This window comes from Triticum urartu, chromosome 6A, assembly GCF_056163025.1.
Source record: "Triticum urartu cultivar PI428250 chromosome 6A, HENAU_Tu73, whole genome shotgun sequence".
NCBI lineage: Eukaryota > Viridiplantae > Streptophyta > Magnoliopsida > Poales > Poaceae > Triticum > Triticum urartu.
The window spans coordinates 518002335-518028140 of NC_141878.1; the positions used below are offsets into that span (position 1 = coordinate 518002335).

The following is a 25806-nucleotide window of genomic DNA, read 5'->3' on the forward strand; positions in this document are numbered from 1 at the left end:
TTGAGAGCTCCCAATGCTCAAGACACTCAAAGGTTGTTGGAGATGAACAAAGCTTGTGGGTTTTCAGGTATGCTAGGGTCTGATGATTGCATGCATTGGAAGTGGAAAATTTGCCCAAGAGCATGGCATGGACAGTTCAAGGGTCGTGGGAAGGATGCCACTATCATTCTTGAGGCTGGTGGCGATCAAGAAACATGGTTTTGTCATTCATATTTTGGGATGTCTGGATCTTGCAATGACATTAACGTGAGTGCATTGTTGGGGGGGGGGGGGGTTGTGGCCCCCAGGATTAGCACATGCATGCATAAATAATTTAGGAAGAGAGCTTGGATTGTGAAATTTTGTATGTTTGGCCCCCCAACTAGCCTATATATTCTATTTGCCCCCCCCCCCCCCGATATTGGTCAAGCTCCGCCACTGGCCACCGGTGACCTTCGAACCAAATGGCCGCACATATAACTACGTGTACTATCTTGCGGATGGGATCTACCTGAGGTGGGGTATTTTTGTCAAGCCAATTGCAAAACCCCAAGGTAAGAAAGAACTCATCTTTCACAATGCACACACGGTGGCTAGGAAAGATGTTGAGAGGGCCTTCTGGATTTTGCAATCCCAATGTGCTATTGTGTGAGGACCATCTTGATTCTGGCATAAAATAACCCTTTGATATATCATGACTGCTTGCATGATCATGCATAACATGATCATTAACAATGAGCGTGGATAGGGTTTAGATTACACCTTCTATCACTTGATGTGCATACACGTTATGCCGATAATAAGAGATGAGTGAATCAAACGCTTCATGAAGGTGTACAATGAAATTAGAGACTCCGATGCCCACGATCAACTTCAGAAGGATTTGTTGGAGGAGTATTGGAAATATTATGGCGAAAGAGGTGCCTAGTTTCATTTGTTTGTTTGTTGTATTGTACAAACATATGTTGTATGTGTTGCATTTGATCTTGTGGATTTGATGAACTATGTAATAATTTAGTATCGTGAAGATGAGCAAATTTTAAGTTGATTACCGGGTGTCTTATTTCAATTTGTGCACAGCGGCCGGTTTTGCATCTCTAGTTTGCATCTCCTATTGGAATTGCTTTTTTACATCTCTGTTTTGCATCATCCGTTGAAGTTAACCATTTTTTAAGATGCAAATGGCACTTTTTTTTGAAGATGTAAGGTTTTACGTCTCGTGTTTTATATCTTCAAATTTGCATCTTTCATTGCAGATGCTCTTAGCTTTTGGTAGACACGTGTGGCCGTATGATAGACCAGATATTATCTGTATCCCTCCCAACATCTTTGGCTTGAACAAAGTGTTTTACCCCCCTCATCAAAAGAAAAAGACTAAAATCCAGATAATCAAGGCTGAAACGGAACCCTGGAGCTTCGACAGCACAACGCAACGGTACACACCCAGGACCACCGGCCGTATCCCTATCCACCGAAACGAGAGTCCTGGCCCTTCCTCGCTTCTTCTTATCTCGTGCAACAACCCTCCCTGCCCCTTCAAAAAAAAAAAAACCTCCCTGCCCACGTGCGCCTGCATGCGCGTGACCCGATCTCCATCCACCTCACTCCACACTCCACGCCACTCAAACCGCCCGCCCGCCTGCCTATATATGACGCACAGGCACAGCTGAGCTCGCACCCGGCCTCCTACCTCATCTCCGTCTCCATGGCCATGGCAGCCTCTCCTCGCATCCTCAGCACCGTCCTCGTCCTCTTCGTGTCGTCCCTTATCTGGTCCGGCCTCCTCCTCCATGCACAATGCGGCAGCTAACCATCTACTCCGCATCTATGTATCTCAAACACCTTTTTCTCATGCATGCATGCGTCTCGTGATTTCAGGGGCTCTTGCGAGGCAGCGGCGGCGGGAGACGGCCGCCGGCGGCTCGCCATGCTGCCGCCGAGAGGGTGGAACTCGTACGACTCCTTCTCCTGGACCATCGACGAGGCCGCCTTCCTCCACAACGCGCAGATCATGGCCGACAAGCTGCTCCCGCACGGATACCAGGTTCGTTGGCTTGGCCTTCCTCCGGTACCAAGTTCATAGTTCATGGTATATATATATGGATCACGCATTCTCTCTCTCTCTCTCTCTCTCTCTCTCTCTCTCTCTCTCTCTCTCTCTCTCTCTCTCTCTCTGCGTGCGTGCAGTACGCGGTGATCGACTTCCTGTGGTACCGGAAGAACGTCAACGGCGCCGGGGAGGACTCGTACGGCTTCGACAGCGTCGACCAGTGGGGCCGCCCGTTCCCCGACCCCGAGAGGTTCCCGTCGTCCGCCGGCGGCGAGGGGTTTAAGCACGTCGCCGATAAGGTCCACGCCATGGGCCTCAAGTTCGGCATCCACCTCATGAACGGGATCAGCACCCAGGCCGTCAACGCCAGCACCCCCATCCTCGACGTCGACACGGTACTCCCTACTCTCCGTGGATCTTGGACTTCTTGTTTCATCTTCAAATTTTCACTTACTTCTACAATTAGACCATAAGAAAGTATATTCCTAGTGAGCGCATATTTGAGGAGAGTTACCGTGACAGTAGATAGCTGCCGTAGGGGAGTTACTTCGTTAGATTAGTAATTTTCTTCTGGTTTCGTTTATTCAGGGAAAAGCCTACGTAGAGGATGGCCGGCAATGGACGGCGAGCGACATAGGCCTCACACACAGGACCTGCGCGTGGATGTCGAACGGGTTCATGAGCGTAAACACCGACGCGGGAGCCGGACGAGCGTTCCTCAGGTCTCTTTACCAGCAGTACGCCGATTGGGGTGTCGATTTCGGTAAGCTGCCAACTCCGGGCCCAAACTTCATACTAGCATTTTTCAGCTGCTACATTATTTTTAATTTCAGAAGCAACTGTTGGTAACATAAAACTGTTGTGTTTGCAGTGAAGGTAGATTGCATCTTCGGCACGGATTATAGCCCGAAGGAGATCATGGCTGTTTCAGAGGTCCGCATGCAGATGTAGCCCTCCATTCTGGGATCACAAATTGGTGGTGACCTGTTGAAATCAGTTCATTTGAATACATACATTGTTGTGTGCAGACCCTGAAAGAGCTTGAGCGGCCGGTCATCCTGTCCATCTCGCCCGGAACCGAAGTCACTCCGGCGTTAGCCGAGAACATCACCCAGCATGTTGACATGTTCAGAATAACAGGGGACGACTGGGACAGCTGGAAAGATGTTCGCCCGCATTTCGATGTCGCCAGGTAACCAGATAGCATCAGATAAATTTTAGGGGTGTATAGTAGCTGCTACTTGTAATCTCTAGTAGAGATCAGTCAGTTTATTCTACCTTCTTTTTCACCTGCATGTATATGATGATATATACAGATCGTTTGCCGATGCGAATAAGATCGGCGCCACCGGATTGCAAGGAAGGTCTTGGCCTGACCTAGACATGCTTCCGTTCGGCAGGCTTACTGATGCAGGTGATCATTCATACCATATAAAACTTTGTGGCACCCCTTTTTTGGCAATGCACATCTGTTCTAATTCCATGCGCATTGGTGACTAATCATTGGAAAACGCTTGATATTTCTCTCATACAGGTGTTAACCAGGGCCCTCACAGAAGCACTAACCTTACATTTGACGAGCAATTAACACAGGTTTGCATTGCACTTGGAGAAACTTCATGTCTGTTTTCCAAGTTGCAACCCAAAGTCTTACCGCATTTTTGCAAACTGGCATGACCTTGCAGATGCTACTTTGGTCCATGGCCAAATCCCCCCTCATGTTTGGAGGTGACCTGAGGCACCTCAATGATGGTACATTCAATCTAATCACCCACCCTACTCTACTGAAGATTAATCACCACACTAAGAACAACATGGAGGTAAACAATATATTAATTGAAGTCTGGAGATTCCTGCTGCAACATATAGTGAACAGGGAGTTAACTTGTGGATTTTTTTTTCAGTTTGGTTATATTCAGAGTGAAAGGACTTCAGAATCCGATGAACAGTCTGGTCGCTCGGACCTGACAAACAATGGTGGACCTGTTCTTGGTCTCGCTACCTGCAACGATAAGAGCACCGGTGGATGGCACAGTTCCTCAAAAGATCACATTTGCAGAGGCTTTGGAATCCAGAATGACAATGCCTCGTTTTGCATGTCCAAAGCAAAACTTCTTCCAACATCGTAAGTGCCTTGCAAGAAAACAATTCGTGAAAGGAAGCAGTACTAGTTTTCTCATTTGTACGTATGATCCATACATATTATGTGCTTCAGGGATGGAGTTACCATCAGCAGTGAGGAAGACCAAGCGAAGTTCCACCTGGTGGGTATTGACAACAATGATGGTTGCTTGGATGCATCTGTCAGTCCCATGTTCTCGGCCTGCGAACAGCATTCAAAGCAGGTAACCTAGTAAGAGAGCGGGATCCATATAGTGAGGCTGAATTCCAATGTTTCTTGGAGCATTTTTTGTCATGAAGTTGCTTGAGTCTCTTAGCTTTGGAAGTGAATGTATGCCGCGATTGATCATATTTTGCCCATAACAACTGCAGGTCTGGGAGCTAACGGAGAATGGACAACTTAAAAGCAGCTACTCAGGATTGTGTGCTACATTGAAGTCAAGCAAGGAAGGAGGTATAAGTTACTCCATAACGAGTCACCACAAATTAATCGCTACTTTTATCTAAGTAGCACTCTTGTTTGATGCAACAGAGAGTGAAACTACTGGAGCACGAGCATGGACAGCAACTGGAGACAAAGGTACTTTTACCTAAGCAGCATGCCGAATAAGCGTCCCTTTTCTTTGCGCTGATTCTTTGTCTTCCATGGAGCAGGAGAGATCTACCTGGCCTTCTTCAACCTTGACATTGCAAGCAGGAAGATTGCTGTAAGGGTGCCGGATCTAGAGAAGGTTGCAGGGAGAAAGTTGGCAAGGAAACACTTGTGCACCTGCACTGAAGTCTGGAGTGGAAAGAGCCGGAGTCTCATGAAAGGGGACATCTCAGCGGTGGTGAGCTCACATGGCTCCATATTGTTTGAAATCCAGTGTTGAGGTCTCCCTAATGTTCGCCAGTTCATCTTGGAACTTGGAAGCATAGGACGATTGGGTGTAAATTCTCTAGTTGCTGTCAGTCCTTGTAGAACATACTTCTAATAAAGTAAGCATTTTTAATCGATACTAGCAATGTGTATGTGCAGTGCATGTGTTGACAAAAGTAGACCAATGAAAGCATTAAATTACCTAAAGCACCAGGAAATATAAATTCCAAAACCTCAGAATGCCAAATTCTGAGATGTGTAGGATGAGGGTTTCTTCCAAATACTGATCTAGACATCTAGTCATAACAAACTGTTAATAACATGTGACACTGTTCCTCTGAAGCACAGCCAAGACACTAGTAACAAAAGGTATAGCAAGGCCACTGTTGAAACAAAGATGCTACTTCCTCTGTTCACTTTTATAAGACCTTGAAGATATTTCAGACAATGTGCAAAACAGCCCATTTTGAGATGTCTGAAACGACTTACAAAAGTGAACGGAGTGAGTACAGTAATTTTATAACATAGCTATGAAATTTAGAAGAAAACCCTTGCCGAAGCACATACAGAAGAAGGGTATCTTGAAGTTGAATGGAATGAGATGGCTCCAGTACCCTGCGGTTCAGTTGTTTTTGGTGAATGTACATGAGAAAAATATTCCTAAAATTTTAACCTGACATCTAGGATGGTTCGAATTCAAGCAACCAATCACATGGATTGCCTTTTCCTAGGATATCACTTTTTTTTGAGGGAAGGCCATTCCTAGGATATCACTTGGTACAAGCAACTGGACACATTCTACTGTGAAGCAGTTCAGAACAGATCACCCTATCAAGAAGCTACTCGCAAAAAGCTTAGCTCTGGCTTGCTTGATGTAGCTATTTCTGAACTGCTTTCAGAACCTGCATCTGGCTTGCTTGCAGAGTTTGAATTGGGTAATATCCTGATTTTTTTCTCGGAAGCGCCAACTGCTTCCAAAGTACTTGACACTGGCTTGCTTGAACTAGCCATTTCCGAATTGTTTGCAGAATCACTACTTGACTCTCTTGCAGAGTTTGAGGTTTGTACCCTCCTGGGTTTATTGGCGGAGGTACCAAATGCTTCCAGAGCATCAAGGAAGAACTTTTTATTCGGAACAATACCCTGCTTATTCATTCGCTGGAGCAGCTTCTGGACAAGCATCTTATCGTTTGCCCTGGTGTAGGCCTTGTAAAGCAGCTTATATGTGGAAGCACTGGGCACTACACCTTTCTCAATCGCACTATCCAACAGCCGATCTGCTTCCATAGGCAAGCGGTTCATGCAGTAGGCATCAAGCATGGCATTCAATGAAGATAGGGGAACAGTACTTTGTGAGCTTACGAGCTCATCAAATATCTGCTGGGCCTTTGAGACGCAATCACAATACGCGTACATATTGATGAGACACTCTTGCGTCACATAATTCGGTTTGAATCCCAATTCTCCCATCTTCTCAAGTACAGACTCAGCTTTCTCTCTAAGCCTTGCTTTCCCATAGTTTGTTATCATGGAATTAAACGTCGGGTGGGTAGGTCTCTCCTTGGACCTCAATAAACTCTTGAACACCTGCTCCATCTTGTCGAATGTCTGCTTTCGCCCATACGAATCTATGAGTATGTTGAATGTGATCACATCTGGGCGGCACTGCTTGCTTTTCATCCGCACCAATACAGACTCCATCTCTGTAATCATGCCATTCTTCCCATATCCGTCGATCACTCCATTGTATGTGTAGATATCTGGAGAGACTATGCTTTCATCCAGATCCTTGAAAAGGATGTCCACCTGCTTCGTGTCACTAGCCCGAGCACACGCCCTCAAGAGGATGTTGTACGTCACGATATTCGGCTGGCATCTCTCCATGCCCTTCATCTTGTCAAAATAGCCGAGAGCTTTCACCAAAGCCTTACTCTTGTCCCGCGAATGCAGATGCGCACCGATAAGGGAATTGTACACCGAAGTGTCCGGCTTGCACCCGCTGTTGCGCATCTGAGAGAAGAGCCACATGGCCATCCGTATCTGCCCCTTCCTTCCCATCACAGATATCAGCTTGGAATAGATGCCGTTGTCTGCGACGTACCACCGCTGCTTCTGCATCCACCTGAAAATCTAGCAGAGCACGAAGCATTAGAGAGGATGGGCAGAATTTTCTACAACAAACATCAGTTTCATAAATCATGAAATGTTTAGCCCACAAGGACATCTGAAATCATATCTAGTAGAATTTTATACCTATCCCAATTCATCATATCTAGAATTTTTCAGACCAACATATTTTCAGGGTACGCTATCCAAGTGAGAGTCATGACAATGGCTCTAACTCGTGAAAAATGGATGGTCTAGTGATCCTGATTGAGTTGGGCACAGGGGTACGGTATGGTGGCTCACCTCGAGGCACTGGACCCAGCCGTCGCGGCGGCCGAGCTCCTCGAAGAGGAGGAAGCAGTGCTCGGTGCGGACCACCTTGACGTGGCGGTCCAGCACGGACACCAGCCGGTCCTTGCCGCCGTCGGTCTTGCGCAGGAAGAACCGCACCAGCTCCGCGGCCTCGGCGGCCGGGTCGGCCTCCGCCTCCCCGGCGCCCGCCCGCCGCCGCTTGCCCCTGGCCGGCGCACCCGCGGGTGCGGCCGCCACCGCGACGCGGCGCGGGGAAGCGGCGGCCGGGTGGCGCTGCGGCCACGGCGGGGCCGACGTGCTTGGGTAGGCGAGCATCTGGGCGGTGCGGGAGTTAATGGCGGATGGGTTTCTGGAGTAGCATTGGAGCGCGGGGAATGGCGAGGGCGAGCTCGGAGAATTCGCAGCGGCCGGGAGGGAGAGGTTCTGGGTTCTGGATAGGGAAGGAGGGGATTAGGGGATTTTGGACGGCTGGGATTGTTTGGTTTGGGGGATGGACGGTGGATTTTGTGTGGGATTAATGGAGGCGTGAATTAATAAAAAAGGAACCGGATTAGGAACGGGGGATATTGAACCCGACGTGAATCGAACACGCAACCTTCTGATCTGGAGTCAGACGCGCTACCATTGCGCCACGGATCCGGTGTGCTGTTATTCACTAATTAAGCTATATCATAGTACGGACCTGCGAATCAGTATTACCCTTGACTCACTGCTTATCTACTAAGTTCTTATTCAAAGAAAATAGAGGTGTTTCCCTCATTACATTTCACTGAAATGCATAAATTATTCACAAAGGCATGACCAAAGTAGCTGATCAGAAAGGATTCTTGCTTATTAGTTATTACCATCCGAATTGAAAAAGGCGACACAAGCACAAAACGCTACAAGCCTAGGTGAGAAGCTAGATCGATTTCCATGTTGGAACCAATTTGTGTGGACCAAGGGCAAATGGTGTCGTTATTCGTCAGTTGCATCTAGCGGGAAGATAAATCCCAAGTGATCATCTGGAGTTCCCTCCCGATGATTATTTAGGAGATGTAAACACCGCAAAATTAATGCTGGTTGAGCATCTTCGCGTTGAGATATTCCATATGGAGTTCCCTCATGACGATTATTTAGAAAGTCTATTTCGTAAGGTCTAAACATCAACAAAACTAAAAAGACTGCAGACATCCATTTTCTTCCTTTGCAACCAATCAGACAAGCATGTTGGCATATCCAAATAGTATAGATTAGAAAGGATTTATGGGACAATCTTGGCAACAAATTCAATTAAGAGGTATTGCACATTCTACATTTCCTTCCAAAATAAGCAAGTCATATCATCTACTGCTTGTCGTTTAGCAAGATTATAACGGGTTAGAATTTTTGTTGGAGGGAATCAATCTATCACTAACATGAGAGATCTGGCAGTCATAGCTTTAGTAAGAAAAGTATGTAAAGCATAATTGCTAAAGCTAATAGGCATGATTTTCTTCATCTCTTTCATATCATTTTTCTTTTGGAACAAGAGAAACAATTGCAAAGTTCAACATAAAGACATTCAAAGTGCCATTTTCAAGTCGTTGACAAGGGCCATAAATTCATTTTTATAAGGTTACAAGAATTTTGATAAAAAGGAAGGAATACCCATAAGTGTATGGGGCCCCATGGGTAAGATCTTACGGTGCCTCATTGATTTCCACTTGAGGGAAAGGTTTCTGGAGAGTGGCATTTTCAGCACCAGTGACCATATCATCAGGGTTCCCAAAGCCAACACCAAGTTGAACATTCAGGTTTGGTTCATAACCAAAAATGTTGTTATAAAAAGAGGTAGCTACCTCAAGCATCGCGACCGTGGAGTAGATATGACCATCACCCCTTATTTATGTTGGGGAACGTAACAGAAATTCAAAATTTTCCTACGTGTCATCAAGATCTATCTATGGAGAGACCAGCAATGAGGTGAAGGAGAGTGCATCTACATACCCTTGTAGATCGCTAAGCGGAAGCGTTCAAGAGAACGGGGTTGATGGAGTCGTACTCGTCGTGATCCAAATCACCGATGACCAAGTGCCGAACGGACGGCACCTCCGCGTTCAACACACGTACAGCCCGGTGACGTCTCCCACGCCTTGATCCAGCAAGGAGAGAGGGAGAGGTTGAGGAAGACTCCATCCAGCAGCAGCACAACGGCATGGTGGTGGTGGAGGAGCGTGGCAATCGTGCAGGGCTTCGCCAAGCACCACGGGAGAGGAGAAGGACTTGGGAGAAGGGGAGGGCTGCACCAGAACATTGGTATGGCTGCCCTCCCACCCCCTACATATATATAGGGGCAAGGGAGAGGGGGGGAGGCGCAGCCTTGGCCCTTCCTCCAAGGAAGGGTGCGGCTAGGAGGAATCCCTCCTCCCCAAGGCACCTCGGAGGTGCCTTCCCCCTTTAGGACTCTTCCTATCCCTCATCTCTTGGCGCATGGGCCTCTTGGGGCTAGTGCCCTTGGCCCATATAGGCCAAGGCGCACCCCCTACAGCCCATGTGGCCCCCCGGGGCAGGTGGCCCCATCTGGTGGACCCCCGGGACCCTTCCGGTGGTCCCGGTACAATATCGATGACCCCGAAACTTGTCCCGATGGCCGAAATAGCACTTCCTATATATAATTCTTTACCTCCGGACCATTCTGGAACTCCTCGTGACGTCCGGGATCTCATCCGGGACTCCGAACAACATTCGGTAACCACATACAAATTTCCTTTATAACCCTAGCGTCATCGAACCTTAAGTGTGTAGACCCTACGGGTTCGGGAGACATGCAGACATGACCGAGACGTTCTCCGGTCAATAACCAACAGCGGGATCTGGATACCCATGTTCGCTCCCACATGTTCCACGATGATCTCATCGGATGAACCACGATGTCAAGGACTTAATCAATCCCGTATACAATTCCCTTTGTCTAGCGGTATTGTACTTGCCCGAGATTCGATCGTCGGTATCCCTATACCTTGTTCAATCTCGTTACCGGCAAGTCTCTTTACTCGTTCCGTAACACATCATCCCGTGATCAACTCCTTGATCACATTGTGCACATTATGATGATATCCTACCGAGTGGGCCCAGAGATACCTCTCCATCACACGGAGTGACAAATCCCAGTCTCTATTCGTGCCAACCCAACAGACACTTTCGGAGATACCCGTAGTGCACCTTTATAGTCACCCAGTTACGTTGTGACGTTTGGTACACCCAAAGCACTCCTACGATATCCGGGAGTTGCACAATCTCATGGTCTAAGGAAATGATACTTGACATTAGAAAAGCTTTAGCATACGAACTACACGATCTATGAGCTATGCTTAGGATTGGGTCTTGTCCATCACATCATTCTCCTAATGATGTGATCCCGTTATCAACGACATCCAATGTCCATGGTCAGGAAACCGTAACCATCTATTGATCAACGAGCTAGTCAACTAGAGGCTTACTAGGGACATGGTGTTGTCTATGTATCCACACATGTATCTGAGTTTCCTATCAATACAATTATAGCATGGATAATAAACGATTATCATGAACAAGGAAATATAATAATAACTAATTTATTATTGCCTCTAGGGCATATTTCCAACAGTCTCCCACTTGCACTAGAGTCAATAATCTAGTTCACATCGATATGTGATTAACACTCAAGGTCACATCCCCATGTGACTAACACCCAAAGAGTTTACTAGAGTCAATAATCTAGTTCACATCACTATGTGATTAACACTCAATGAGTTCTGGGTTTGATCATGTTGCTTGTGAGAGAGGTTTTAGTCAACGGGTCTGCAACATTCAGATCCGTATGTATTTCGCAAATTTCTATGTCATCTTGTAGATGCAACTACTACGCTATATTTGGAGCTATTCCAAATAACCGTTCTACTATATGAATCCAGTTTACTACTCAAAATAATCTGGATTAGTGTCAAAGTTCGCATCGGCGTAACCTTTTACGACGAACTCTTTTACCACCTCCATAATCGAGAAAATTCCTTAGTCCACTAGTTACTAAGGATAACTTTGACCGCTGTCTTGTGATCCATTCTTGGATCACTCTTGTACCCCTTGACTGACTCATGGCAAGGCACATTTCAGGTGCGGTACACAGCATAGCATACTGTAGAGCCTATGTCTTAAGCATAGGGGACGACCTTCGTCCTTTCTCTCTATTCTGCCGTGGTCGAGCTTTAAGTCTTAACTTCATACCTTACAACTCAGGCAAGAACTCCTTCTTTGACTGATCCATCTTGAACACCTTCAAGATCATGTCAAGGAATGTGCTCATTTGAAAGTACCATTAAGCGTTTTGTTCTATCCTTATAGATCTTGATGCTCAATGTTCAAATAGCTTAATCCAGGCTTTCCATTGAAAAACACTTTCCAAATAACCCTATATGATTTCCAGAAATTCTACGTCATTTCTGATCAACAATATGTCAACAACATATATTCATCAGAAATTCTATAGTGCTCCCACTCACTTCTTTGGAAATACAAGTTTCTCATAAACTTTGTATAAACCCAAAATCTTTGGTCATCATCAAAGCATACATTCCAACTCCGAGATGCTTACTCCAGTCCTCAGAAGGATTGCTGGAGCTTTGCATACTTATCAGCATCTTTCAGGATTGACAAAACCTTCCGGTTGTATCACATACAACCTTTCCTCAAGAAAATCGTCGAGGAAACAATGTTTTGACATCCTATCTGCAAGATTTCATAAATAATGCAGTGACTGCTAATATAATTCCAACAGACTCTTAGCATCGCTATGAGTGAGAAAATCTCACCGTAGTCAACTCCTTGAACTTGTCAGAAAACATCTTAATGACAAGTCGAGCTTTCTTAATGGTGATATTTACCATCATTGTCCGTCTTCCCTTTTAAAATCCATCTATACTCAACAGCCTCACGACCATCGAGCTGTTCTGTCAAAGTCTACACTTTGTTTCCATACATGGATCCTCTCTCGGATTTTATGGCCTCGAGCCATTTATCGGAATCCAGGCCCACCATCGCTTCTCCATAGCTCGTAGGTTCATTGTTGTCTAGCAACATGACTTCCAAGACAGGATTACGTACCACTCTGAAGTAGTACGCATCCTTGTCATCCTACGAGGTTTGGGAGTGACTTGATCCGAAGTCTCATGATCAATATCATAAGCTTCCACTTCAATTGGTGTAGGTGCCACAGGAACAACTCTTTGTGCCCTGTTATACACTAGTTGAAGTGACGGTTCAATAACCTCATCAAGTCTCCACCATCCTCCCACTCAATTCCTTCGAGAGAAACTTTTCCTCGAGAAAGGACCCAATTCTAGAAACAATCCTTTATTGCTTTCAGATCTGAGACAGGAGGTATACCCAACTGTTTTGGGTGTCCTATGAAGATGCATTTATCCGCTTTGGGTTCGAGCTTATCAGCCTGAAACCTTTTCACATAAGCGTCGCAGCCCCAAACTTTTAAGAAATGACAGCTTAGGTTTCTCTAAACCATAGTTCATACGGTGTCATCTCATCGGAATTACGTGGTTCCCCTTTTAAAGTGAATGTGGTTGTCTCTAATGCCTAACCCATAAACTATTGTGGTAATTCGATAAGAGACATCATGGTATGCATCATATCCAATAGGGTGCAGTTATGATGTTCGGACACACCATCACACTATGGTGTTCCAGGCTGTATTAGTTGTGAAACAATTTCCACAATGTCTTAATTCTGTGCCAAACTCGTAATTCAGATATTCATCTCTATGATCATATCATAGATCTTTTATCCTCTTGTCACGACGATCTTTCAACTTCACCCTGAAATTACTTGAACCTTTCAATAATTCAGACTCGTGATTTATCAAGTAAATATATTCAACATCTACTCAAATCATCTGTGAAGTAAGAACATAACGATATCCACTACACGCCTCAGCACTCATTGGACTGCACACATCAAAATGTATTACTTCCAACAAGTTGCTTTCTAGTTCCATTTTACTGAAACCGAGGCTTTCAGTCATCTTGCCCATGTGGTATGATTTGCATGTCTCAAGTGATTCAAAATCAAGTGAGTCTAAACGGTCCATTTGCATGGAGTTTCTTCATGCAAATACACCAATAGACATGGTTCGCATGTCTCAAACCTTTCAAAAACGAGTGAGCCCAAAGATCCATCAACATGGAGCTTCTTCATGCGTTTTATACCGATATGACTTACGTGGCAGTGCCACAAGTAGGTGGTACTATCATTACTATCTTTTGGCATGAACATGTGTATCACTACGATCGAGATTCAATAAACCATTCATTTCAGGTGTAAGACCATTTGAAGGTATTATTCAAATAAACAGAGTAACCATTATTCTCCTTAAATGAATAATCGTATTGCGATAGACGTAATCCAATCATGTCTATACTCAACGCAAACACCAATCTCGATGGTAGAGGGAGCATGCGATGCTTGATCATATCAACATTGGAAACACTTCCAACACATATCGTCAGCTCACCTTTAGCTAGTCTCCGTTTTATTCCGTAGCTTTTATTTCGAGTTACTAACACTTAGCAACCGAATCGGTATCTAATACCCTGGTGCTACTAGGAGTACTAGTAAAGTACACATCAACACAATGTATATCCAATATACTTCTATCGACCTTGCCAGCCTTCTAATCTACCAAGTATCTAGGGTAATTCTGCTCCAGTGGCTGTTCCCCTTATTACAGAAGCACTTAGTCTCGGGTTTGGGTTCAACCTTGGGTTTCTTCATTAGAGCAGCAGCTGATTTGCCGTTTCATGAAGTATCCCTTCTTTCCCTTGCCCTTCTTGAAACTAGTGGTTTTACCAACCATCAACAATTGATGCTCCTTCTTGATTTCTACTTTTGCGGTGTCAAACATCGCGAATATCTCAAGGATCATCATATATGTCCCTAATATATCATAGTTCATCACAAAGCTCTAGTAGCTTGGTGGTAATGACTTCGAAGAACCATCACTATTTCATTTGGAAGATCAACTCCCACTCGATTCAAGCGATTGTTGTACTTAGATAATCTGAGCACAAGTTCAACAATTGAGCTTTTCTCCTTAGTTTGTAGGCTAAGAAAAAAAACGTCGGAGGTCTTATACCTCTTGACATGGGCACGAGCCTGAAATCCCAATTTCATCCCTCGAAACATCTCATATGTTTCGCGACGTTTCAAAACCGTCTTCGGTGCCTCAATTCTAAACCGTTTAACTGAACTATCACGTAGTTATCAAAATTTGTATGTCAGATGTTCGCAACATCCATAGACAACGTTCGAGGTTCAGCACACTGAGCGGTGCATTAAGGACATAAGACTTCTATGAAGCAATGAGGACAATGCTCAGTTTACGGACCTAGTCCGCATAATTGCTACTATCAACTTTCAACTAAATTTTCTCTAGGAACATATCTAAACAGTAGAACTGAAGCGCGAGCTACGACATAATTTGCGAAGATCTTTTGACTATGTTCAGGATAATTAAGTTCATTTTATGAACTCCCACTCAGATAGACATCCCTCTAGTCATCTAAGCGATTACATGATCCGAGTCAACTAGGCCGTGTCCGATCATCACGTGAGACGGACTAGTCAACGTCGGTGAACATCTTCATGTTGATCGTATCTACCATACGACTCATGCTCGACCTTTCGGTCTTCTGTGTTCCGAGGTCATGTCTATGCACATGCTAGGCTCGTCAAGTTAACCCTAAGTGTTTTGCATGTGTAAAACTGTCTTACACCCGTTGTATGTGAACGTAAGGATCTATCACACCCGATCATCATGTGGTGCTTCGAAACGACGAACTTTAGCAACGGTGCACAGTTAGGGGAGAACACATTCTTGAAATTGTAATGAGGGATCATCTTATTTACTACCGTCGTTCTAAGCAAACAAGATGCAAAAACATGATAAACATCACATGCAATCAAATAGTGACATGATATGGCCAATATCATATTGCTCCTTTTGATCTCCATCTTCGGGGCTCCATGATCATCATCGTCACCGGCATGACACCATGATCTCCATCATCATGATCTCCATCATCGTGTCTTCTTGAAGTTGTCTCGTCATCTATTACTTCTACTACTATGGCTAACACTTTAGCAATAAAGTAAAGTAATTACATGACGTTTAAGTTGACACGCAGGTCATAAATAAATTAAGACAACTCCTACGGCTCCTGCCGGTTGTCATACTCATCGACATGCAAGTCGTGATTCCTATTACAAGAACATGATCAATCTCATACATCACATATATCATTCATCACATCCTTTGGCCATATCACATCACATAGCATACCCTGCAAAAACTAGTTAGACGTCCTCTAATTGTTGTTTGCATGTTTTATGTGGCTGCTATGGGTTTCTAGCAAGAACGTTTCTTACCTACGCAAAGACCACAACGTGATATGCCAATTGCTATTTACCCTTCATAAGGACCCTGTTCATCGAATCCGATCCGACTAAAGTGGGAGAGACTGGCACCCGCTAGCCACCTCATGCAAATAGTGCATGTCAGTCGGTGGAACTTGTCTCACGTAAGAGTACGTGTAAGGTCGGTCCGGGCCGCTTCATCCCACGATGCCGCCGAATCAAGATAAGACTAGTAACGGAAAGCATATTGAACAAAATCAACGCCCACAACTACTTTGTGTTCTACTCATGCATAGAAACTACGCATAGACCTAGCTCATGATGCCACTGTTGGGGAACGTAGCAGAAATTCAAAATTTTCCTACGTGTCACCAAGATCTATCTATGGAGAGACCAGCAACGAGGTGAAGGAGAGTGCATCTACATACCCTTGTAGATCGCTAAGCGGAAGCGTTCAAGAGAACGGGGTTGATGGAGTCGTACTCGTCGTGATCCAAATCACCGATGACCAAGTGCCGAACGGACGGCACCTCCGCGTTCAACACACGTACAGCCCGGTGACGTCTCCCACGCCTTGATCCAGCAAGGAGAGAGGGAGAGGTTGAGGAAGACTCCATCCAGCAGCAGCACAACGGCATGGTGGTGGTGGAGGAGCGTGGCAATCGTGCAGGGCTTCGCCAAGCACCACGGGAGAGGAGAAGGACTTGGGAGAAGGGGAGGGCTGCACCAGAACATTGGTATGGCTGCCCTCCCACCCCCCACATATATATAGGGGCAAGGGAGAGGGGGGAGGCGCAGCCTTGGCCCTTCCTCCAAGGAAGGGTGCGGCTAGGAGGAGTCCCTCCTCCCCAAGGCACCTCGGAGGTGCCTTCCCCCTTTAGGACTCTTCCTATCCCTCATCTCTTGGCGCATGGGCCTCTTGGGGCTGGTGCCCTTGGCCCATATAGGCCAAGGCGCACCCCCTACAGCCCATGTGGCCCCCCGGGGCAGGTGGCCCCACCCGGTGGACCCCCGGGACCCTTCCGGTGGTCCCGGTACAATACCGATGACCCCGAAACTTGTCCCGATGGCCGAAATAGCACTTCCTATATATAATTCTTTACCTCCGGACCATTCCGGAACTCCTCGTGACGTCCGGGATCTCATCCGGGACTCCGAACAACATTCGGTATTCTCCTCACGCCCTCACACAATGCGAGATGCCGTGATTCCACTATTGGTGCCCTTGAAGGCGGCGACCGAACCTTTACAAACAAGGTTGGGGCAATCTCCACAACTTAATCGGAGGCTCCCAACAAAACCACGAAGCTTCACCACAATGGACTATGGCTCTGTGGTGACCTCAACCGTCTAGGGTGCTCAAACACCCAAGAGTAACAAGATCCGCTAGGGATGAGTGGGGGAATCGAAAATCCCTTGGTGGAAGTGTAGATCAGGGCCTTCTCAACCACTCCCGAGCAAATCAACAAGTTTGATTGGCTAGAGAGATAGATCGGGCGAAATGGAGCTTGGAGCATTTAATGGAGCTTGAGCATTAATGGACCCTGAGGGGGAAGAGGTAGGTCAAAAGGAAGAAGGGGACCCCCTTTTATAGTGGGGGCAACAATCCAACCGTTGCCCCCACCAACCAGCCCCGCACAGGGCGGTACTGCCGCTCCAGCCAGCGGTACTGCCGCGCAGAGAAGACTAGTAGGGAATAGGACCCAGCGCGGTACTACCGCTCCTGAAACGGTACTACCGCCTCTACAATCGCAACTAGTGCCGCAAAACCCGACACGAGAAAAAGAGGCCTCGAGTCGAGGCGGTAGGAGCCAGACAGCCCAGCGGTACTACGGCAGCGGGGTCACGGGCGGTACTACCGCTGCGGAGCGATACTGCCGCTTGTGACCCTTCGGTGATACTATCGCTGGTAGTGCGGTACTACCGCTGGGACACAGAAGAGAGAGAGGATCTCTCCAAAGAGGCTGAGGACGAGGCGGTGGTGCCAGGCACCCCAGCGGTACTACTGCTGTGGAGTCACGAGCGGTACTACCGCTGCGGAGCGGTACTGCCGCTTGTGGCTCCTCAGCGGTACTACTGCTGGGTTGCGCGGTACTACCGCTGGAACCCAGACAGGACATAGAAAAGAGGAGAGATCTCTTCTATGAAGTGGAAGAGCTCGGAGGGTGAGAAGCTGATGTGTACGTGTTGATTCCACCCATGCAATACCCCAGCGGACCCCCTCTTGATAGTACGGTACCCTCTACGCAACTAGTCCACCGAGAGAGAAACAAAAGAGCTACACCGTCTTGAATGACACTCCGAAGGGAATAAAACGTCTCGTGTCAGGGTTGAATCTGTGAACTACTCAAAGGACATGATTAGTCCGCAAACATGTTGTCATCAATCACCAAAACTACCTTGAGAGAGATATGCCTCAACAATCTCCCCCTTTTGGTGGATTGATGACAACAAGGGATTTGCACAAGGAAAAGATATAAACATAAGAAAAATAAGAACTACAAAATATAGACGGGCTCCCCCAGAATGTGTGCACCTAGAAAGAGGAGCAAAAGGAAAGCAAGACACACACATCCGGATCAACACTCCCCCTATATTTTATAGTCCAACAATTCTAAGCACAAGATATATGAGAGAAGAGTATATAATAGGACAAGCATGCAACTCATAATATACTACAGTACTGAATAGACATAAGAAAAAATGTAGCGACATAAGTAATAAGGTAGCGATAGGGAGCATATGTCTCACACCATATGTCTAGAACTTAGGTCTCACGGGCACCAAACCAAACGAAACAAAGACACCGAGAGAACACACAAGAAAACACAATACGACAAACTCAAAGCATGGCAACACAAATCCCTACACTCTCTCCCCCTTTGGCAGCGAGACACCAAAAAGGGAAAAGAGCAACGCTACGACTCCAGGTGATGGCAAGCTGAGGATCTCGAACATCATATCTCAGCGTGATCGTCTGCATCTCCGTCATTGGTCGAAAACTGCTCGGCGTCAGAGTCGGTCCAAGGGCAATGCTGATGAATCCACTCCTCCTCTTCAGTGATCTGACCCTCAGATCCACTGGCAACTGTCGCTCCCATCTGACGCATGAGCTCCTTGTGGCGCACCCTGGCATGCTTCTCCGCCACATGAGTCATGTACTGACCATGAGACTCCATGCAGAAAAGCTTCTTCAACTTGTGTTTAAGCTTCTTCGCCCACGAGGGTTCAGCACTAGAGGGCCCAATATCCTCCTCGTGATCATCAGTGGCTGCCCCACCCTCGGTCTCCATGGTAGCAGCAGCAGCAGCAGACGGACCCCCGGATTGAGGTGCTGGGGTGACCCAATTGTCCTTCTTCCTCAGACGCTTGATCTCATGGGAAACCAAGTCCCCAGTTTCCAGCATCACTCTGGGATAGATCTGTGCCCATGCCCTCTCAATGAGCCTCATGATGAATGGACCATATATCGGGCACTTGCGCTCAGACACGGCAGAGAGAAGTTCAGACCACATGACATGAGAAATATCCAGGCTCGCTCCAGTGTTTGCTTCCTTCTCATGCTGACAGAAAAGGAGCATGTCCACACGATAAGAGTGGACCATATCTAGATTCCCGATGCGAGGGAAGAGAGTCTCACAGAAGATACGATGGAGAATGTCCAGATACGGAGACAACTCATAGGTTTTCTTCTTAGTCACTGGGTTAACTTTCACAATGCAGTAGGGCCAGAGGGCTTGCTTGTGAGTGGACGTAGCATTGCGGTGAGGGCGGAAACCGACTGGAGTCTCAAGCCCGTGATCCACCACATCAAGTAACTCCATGAAAGCCTTCCACTTGACAAAAAGCAGCTTGCCATTGGTCATCCATGTCAGAGTTCTGTCGACATCTGTCCCAAGATGAACAGTGGCAAAGAATTGAGCCACCAAATCTGCATCAAAATCCTTGTTGAATTGCATGATCCTGAGAATGTTCAGCTGAGTGCACATCTGAAGGGCTTCACCAAAGTACTCCGGGTCATTCTCCATAGCATCAGTGTCAATGGAGCGAACATCAACAAAGAAATTCTTCTTGGCCTTGATCACATCAAAATAGATGGCAAACTGAAATCGGTTCCAGAACGGGCGATTGACCAAAGTGGGTTCTTGGTCCATCTCATAGGGATTGCGGCGATGCCTTTCCCAAAACTCCTTGTTGGTCATCTCAGTCACGATCTTCCCTTTTGGCTTGGTGGCGGATCTCTTCGACTGCTGAGGAGGTGGAGGAACACTTGCGGATGCACCTGCTGGTGGCGGTTGGGTGCTAGAGGAACCACCGGCTGGCTCAGAGGTGCGGCAGCGTTTTGATGTAGCACGCCCGGGGTTGATACGGCGAGCTTGATGCTTAGGATGATCATCACCTAGAGCCAAACATAAGAACACGCAAAACAACCAGAAAGAACGAGCATAAGCCAACAAACACACCAAAAAGGATCAAAGAAAAGGCAGGAATATGATGGAACTTGGCAGGCAGCGGTAGTACCGTGACATGCTCGCGGTAGTACCGCCCAAGCGGTAGTACCGCTCCAAAGAGAGCGGTAGTACCGCTCGAGGTCAAGCGGTAGTACCACTCCAAAGAGAGCGGTAGTACCACTCGAGGCGGGGAAACAACAGTTTCTTACTACCGTGGTCAGATCCGGCACTACCGGCCTGCCAAATTCAAAAATATTCCTACCAAACTCTAATCAAGATAGTCTAGTTGCCTTCTCCAACCTACTCACGCCTAAATTTAGCCAAAAATCTAGAGATGCAACTACCATTGCCCCTAAGAACAAGATCTGAAAAACGAGACAAAAGGAGAGAAGGAACGGGGGCAATACCGGCATCCATGGCAAGAGAACGAGGTGGGGATCGACTCCACCGAAGGAAATGGAGAGGGACGCCCCGGAGACGGAGATCCGCCGGAGCCCTCCTGCGGCGAGAGGAGGCTGGAGAGAGGAAGAGGAAAGAGGGGGCGAAGCGAATGGGTATGGGGGAGAAGAAACCTCCCCCTGCCCCGATATAACCCCCTGGTCCCGTCCCTCAGCAGTAGTACCGCGCTGGGGGGCGGTAGTACCGCTTATAAGCGGTAGTACCGCGCACCACCAGCGGTAGTACCGCCCAGTACGCCACGGCAACCGAACAACACGGCTTAGCTCAAGGACAAAACGGCAAGAAAAGAGAGCACACCAGCAAACGACCAAGACACACCTCTTCAACAAAGGGCGATGGCCGAAGCCACCTATGTTTGAGTCAAGAGGTATGGCGCCGCGAAGATTTTAACCTTGGGCCCATGACCAAAACTCGTCTTTGAAACACAAGTACCATCAACAATGGCTAAAGTGAAAGACTTGATTCAATTTATGCATAATGGGGGGAGGGAGAGTTCATTGAGAGAACAACACTCCCCCTATGTCCATGCCTACACCTAAAGTAGACAACAAATTGAGCGTGGTGGGGTGTGCAAGGGTTCAAGCCACATTGCTCGAATCAATGATATTTAGCTCATGCCTTAACTCGTGAAATCTTGCTTCATCCAAGGGCTTCGTGAAGATATCTGCAAGGTTTTCATGAGTGTTGACATAGTTGAGCTCGATCTCTCCTTGCCTAATGTGATCCCGGATGAAGTGATACCGAATCTCAATATGCTTCGTCTTGAAGTGTTGCACCGGGTTGAGAGAGATCTTGATGGCACTTTCATTGTCACACCAAAGAGGCACTTTGTCACAAGTGACACCGTAATCCTTTAAAGTTTGCCTCATCCATAGGAGTTGTGCACAACAACTACCGACTGCAACATACTCCGCCTCGGTGGACGAGAGAGACACACAACTTTGCTTTTTAGAAGACCAACTTACCAAAGAGCAACCAAGGAATTGGCACCCTCCGGAAGTGGACTTCCTATCCACTTTGTCTCCCGCCCAATCGGAATCCGAGTACCCTACAAGCTTGAAGTTTGATCCTCTTGGGTACCATAAGCCAAAGTTTGGGGTATGAGCCAAATATCGAAAGATTCGTTTGACCGCCACATAGTGACTTTCCTTAGGTGCGGCTTGAAACCGTGCACAAATTCCCACACTCAACATGATATCCGGTCTAGATGCACAAAGGTAAAGCAAGGATCCAATCATGGAGCGATATACCTTTTGATCCACCACTTTACCATTGGGATCTAAGTCAAGTTGGCACTTGGTGGGCATTGGAGTGGAAGCCGGCTTGACGTCACTTAGCTTGAATCTCTTGAGCATGTCTTGAGTGTATTTGGATTGATTGATGAAGGTTCCTTCTCTTCTTTGCTTCACTTCGAACCCTAGAAAGAACTTCAACTCTCCCATGTAAGACATCTCGAACTTTGAGGTCATGAGAGCGGCAAATTCTTCATTGAAAGCTTTGTTAGGTGAATCAAAGATAATATCATCAACATATAATTGGCACACAAACAACTCCCCTTTGACCTTCTTAGTAAAAAGAGTGGGGTCGATTAGCCCAACTTCAAAACCACGGTCTTGTAACAACTCGGTAAGGTGGTCATACCACGCACGTGGGGCTTGTTTAAGGCCATAGAGTGCCTTATCGAGTTGATACACATGATCGGGAAAGTAGGGATCCTCGAACCTGGGGGGTTGCTTGACGTAAACCAATTCATTAATAGGACCATTAAGAAAAGCACTCTTCACATCCATTTGTTGTAACTTAAAGTTATGATGAGAAGCATATGCAATCAACATGCGAATGGATTCAAGACGAGCAACGGGAGCAAAGGTTTCACCGTAGTCGATACCCTCGACTTGGGAGTAGCCTTGTGATACCAAATGAGCCTTGTTGCGAATGATAATCCCATGGGCATCTTGCTTGTTCTTAAATATCCACTTGGTTCCAATGACATTGTGATTCCCGTTCGGTCTTGGCACCAATCTCCACACTTTGTTGCGCTCGAAGTTGTTGAGTTCTTCATGCATGGCATTGAGCCAATCCGGATCTTCTAGCGCCTCATAGACCTTGTGGGGTTCCACACAAGAGACAAACGCGTGATGCTCACAATAATTTGCTAATTGTCTACGAGTGCTTACCCCCTTTCTTAAGCTTCCAAGCACATTCGTCATGAGATGATCCTTGGTGGAGAGCTTGGAAGCAACCTTGGCGGCACGACGCTCTAATTCCTCCTCGGGGGAGAGACGAGGAGTGGTTACTTGATCATCTTGAGCGCCGTCTTGGGCTTGTTCTTGTTCTTGAACTTGCTTGGAGGAGAGAACTTGACCTTGGGAATCACTTGATGGGTCAACACCGTCTTGAGCGTGATCTTGCCCTTGGTCATGTTCTTGAGGATGAGGGCCTTCATGTTGTTCTTCGGAAGCGTGTGGGCCTTGGGTTGGTGATGGCTCCACTTGAGTGGAGCTTTGTCCTTCTCCTTCGGCCACAAGGGGTTCCTCAATGGGTAGGATAAAGCCAACACCCATTCTTCTTATGGCTTGGGGAGGAATTTCATCACCTACATCACAAGTGCCATTTTGCTCCACTTGGGAGTCGTTATTCTCATCAAACTCCACGTTACACGTCTCCTCAATAAGTCCCGTGGATTTATTGAGGACACGGTAAGCATGAGAGTTTGTAGCATAACCAACAAATATGCCCTCATAGGCTCTAGCCTCAAATTTATACAACCGAACACCTTTCTTGAGAATGAAACACTTACACCAGAATACCCGGAAGTACTTGAGGTTGGGCTTGTTACCGGTGAGTATCTCATATGGAGTCTTGTTCAAGCCCTTGCGGAGGTAGAGCCGATTGGATGCATGACACGCGGTGTTGATGGCTTCGGCCCAAAAGTTGTACGGAGACTTGAACTCCGCCATCATGGTCCTTGCCGCATCCATCAACGTCCGGTTCTTCCTCTCCGCAACACCGTTTTATTGAGGGGTGTAGGGTGCGGAATATTGATGCTTGATTCCCTCATCACTAAGAAACTCATCCAAGGTGTAGTTCTTGAACTCGGTGCCGTTGTCACTTCTTATTGTCAAGATCTTTGCATTGTGTTGATGTTGTGCTTCATTTGCAAAGTCAATGACGGTTTGTTGGGTCTCGCTCTTCCTCTTGAAGAAATACACCCACGTGTACCTTGAGTAGTCATCCACAATCACCAAGCAATACTTCCTACTTCCAAGACTATCGAAGGATGGAGGCCCAAAGAGATCCATGTGAAGGAGCTCCAAAGGCCTCTTTGAATAAATGATAGTCGTGGGAGGGTGAGCCTTCTCATGTAGCTTTCCTTCGATACAAGCACTGCAAGCACGATCTTTAGCAAAACTAACATTCTTTAGTCCACGGACATGGTCCCCCTTGAGGAGACTTTGCAAAGATCTCATATTGACATGGGCTAAACGGTGATGCCAAAGCCATCCCACATCAACTTTAGCCATTAGGCATGTCGCGGTCTTAGTGGATCGCTCCGAAAAGTTAAACACATATAGACCATTCTCGACATGCCCAACAAAGGCTACTTTAAGAGTCTTGCTCCACAAGAGGGCCACGGTATCGATATCAAAGAAAGTGGCAAAGCCCATGATTGCAAGTTGACGAACGGAAAGTAAATTGTATGCAAGGGACTCAACAAGCATGACCTTCTCGATCATGAGATCATGAGAGATGACCACCTTGCCAAGTCCCAATACCTTAGAAGATGAGGCGTCACCCCACTCGACATTGGTGGGCATAGATGGAACCTTGTGCACGTCCACCACCAAGTCCTTGCTTCCGGTCATATGATTTGTAGCTCCGCTATCGAGCAACCATGATCCCCCACCGGAAGCAAACACCTACAAGAGATCAATGCTTGGTTTTAGGTACCCATTTTGTAATGGGTCCTTTGATGTTAGTAACAAGGGTCTTTGGAACCCAAATAGACCATTCAATGTATTCATGAAGAGAACCAACAAATTTGGCATAAACATGCCCATCACTAGCACGGCATAACACATAAGAAGGATTAAAATCGCCGGCTTTGTTGGGAGGGGTGACATTGCCCTTCTTGACATTGCCACCCTTTGCATTGTTCTTCTTCTTCTCCTCGGAGGCACTCTCTCCCTCCTTCACAAAGGTTTGCATGAGAGGAGGAGGTCGTTTTGTCTTATCATTCTTCTTCTTGTTCTTGGAGTCGGGCACGTACCCAACCCCTTCCTTGGCCACAACTCCATTTTGGTTGATCAAGAGATCGTTGAGGTTCTTCTTGCCTTGTATGCAAGTCGCAAGACCTCTCTCAAGTTCCCCCTTTAGCTTAGCGTTCTCCTCAACGAGATGCACATGCTCACAACACGGGTTAGTAGCATTTGCATTATCAATTAACATCATACGAGGGAAAGTGGCTTTTTCCTTGGTTAGCTTTACTTGAAGTTGATCATGAGACTCTTTGAGGCTAGCATGAGCACCCTTCAAGACCTTGTGAGCCTTGTCAAGTAGATCAAACTCCTCTTTGAGTCTAGCAAGATCAACCTCAAGTTCGGCCTTCTCGGAGTTTAGCACATGAGAAACTATGAGGTGATCATAATCTTTCTTTAACTTAGCATGATCAACGTTGTGTGACTCCTCAAGAGCCAAACGAAGACCACACTCTTCCTCAAGAGCATTGGAAAGATCCGAAATCTCATCGGCATAGTCACGACTATGCCCTTCCATCTTAGTGATGGTGTCTTCGCGAGCCTCGATCATGTCATTGGCTTCACCAAGTTGTTCCAAGAGAGCAACAAAGTGCTTCTTGTATTTTCCCTTGAGTTTTCCCATAAAGGCCTCAAACTCATTAGCCTCCACATTAGCTCCGTCAAGTTCATTAATGCTATCCGTCAGAGAAGGATGATTAATGATGGTAGTTTTGATGTTGGGGGTTACCTTGTTGGTGGCTTTAGCCATGAGGCACTTGGCGGTGATGCTCTCATTGGGTGAGTCGAAGA

General features: G+C 46.7%; 2 protein-coding genes and 1 non-coding gene across 3 annotated transcripts; 1 reads left to right on the forward strand and 2 right to left on the reverse strand.

Moving 5' to 3' along the window:
- Positions 1 to 1612: 1612 nt before the first annotated feature.
- On the forward strand, positions 1613 to 5148 carry LOC125514585 (uncharacterized). Its single transcript, XM_048679922.2, has 14 exons — positions 1613 to 1752; positions 1858 to 2023; positions 2167 to 2424; positions 2618 to 2792; positions 2901 to 2962; positions 3058 to 3221; positions 3346 to 3443; positions 3564 to 3622; positions 3715 to 3849; positions 3934 to 4154; positions 4245 to 4374; positions 4523 to 4604; positions 4683 to 4730; positions 4805 to 5148. The coding sequence occupies exons 1-14, from the start codon at positions 1685 to 1687 to the stop codon at positions 5020 to 5022; spliced, it is 1884 nt and encodes a 627-aa protein (XP_048535879.1). The 5' UTR covers positions 1613 to 1684; the 3' UTR covers positions 5023 to 5148.
- A 392-nt stretch (positions 5149 to 5540) lies between these two features.
- EMB2453 (Tetratricopeptide repeat (TPR)-like superfamily protein) lies at positions 5541 to 7859 on the reverse strand. The gene is made up of 2 exons (XM_048679923.2): positions 7419 to 7859; positions 5541 to 7139 (listed from the first exon to the last, which is right to left on the reverse strand). The coding sequence occupies exons 1-2, from the start codon at positions 7740 to 7742 to the stop codon at positions 5841 to 5843; spliced, it is 1623 nt and encodes a 540-aa protein (XP_048535880.1). The 5' UTR covers positions 7743 to 7859; the 3' UTR covers positions 5541 to 5840.
- A 135-nt stretch (positions 7860 to 7994) lies between these two features.
- On the reverse strand, positions 7995 to 8066 carry TRNAW-CCA (transfer RNA tryptophan (anticodon CCA)). Its single transcript has one exon. It is a non-coding gene; the product is annotated as a tRNA-Trp (tRNA).
- Between the last annotated feature and the right edge of the window lie 17740 nt (positions 8067 to 25806).

Bases quoted from the DNA above. Each gene is read 5' to 3' on its own strand.
- LOC125514585 (XM_048679922.2), top strand. From the start codon at position 1,685: ATGGCCATGGCAGCCTCTCCTCGCATCCTCAGCACCGTCCTCGTCCTC. The intron at 3,222-3,345 runs GTAACCAGATAG...TGATATATACAG, and splicing joins CCGCATTTCGATGTCGCCAG to ATCGTTTGCCGATGCGAATA. The intron at 4,155-4,244 runs GTAAGTGCCTTG...TATGTGCTTCAG, and splicing joins GCAAAACTTCTTCCAACATC to GGATGGAGTTACCATCAGCA.
- EMB2453 (XM_048679923.2), bottom strand. From the start codon at position 7,742: ATGCTCGCCTACCCAAGCACGTCGGCCCCGCCGTGGCCGCAGCGCCAC. The intron at 7,140-7,418 runs GTGAGCCACCAT...GTGCTCTGCTAG, and splicing joins GCTGGGTCCAGTGCCTCGAG to ATTTTCAGGTGGATGCAGAA.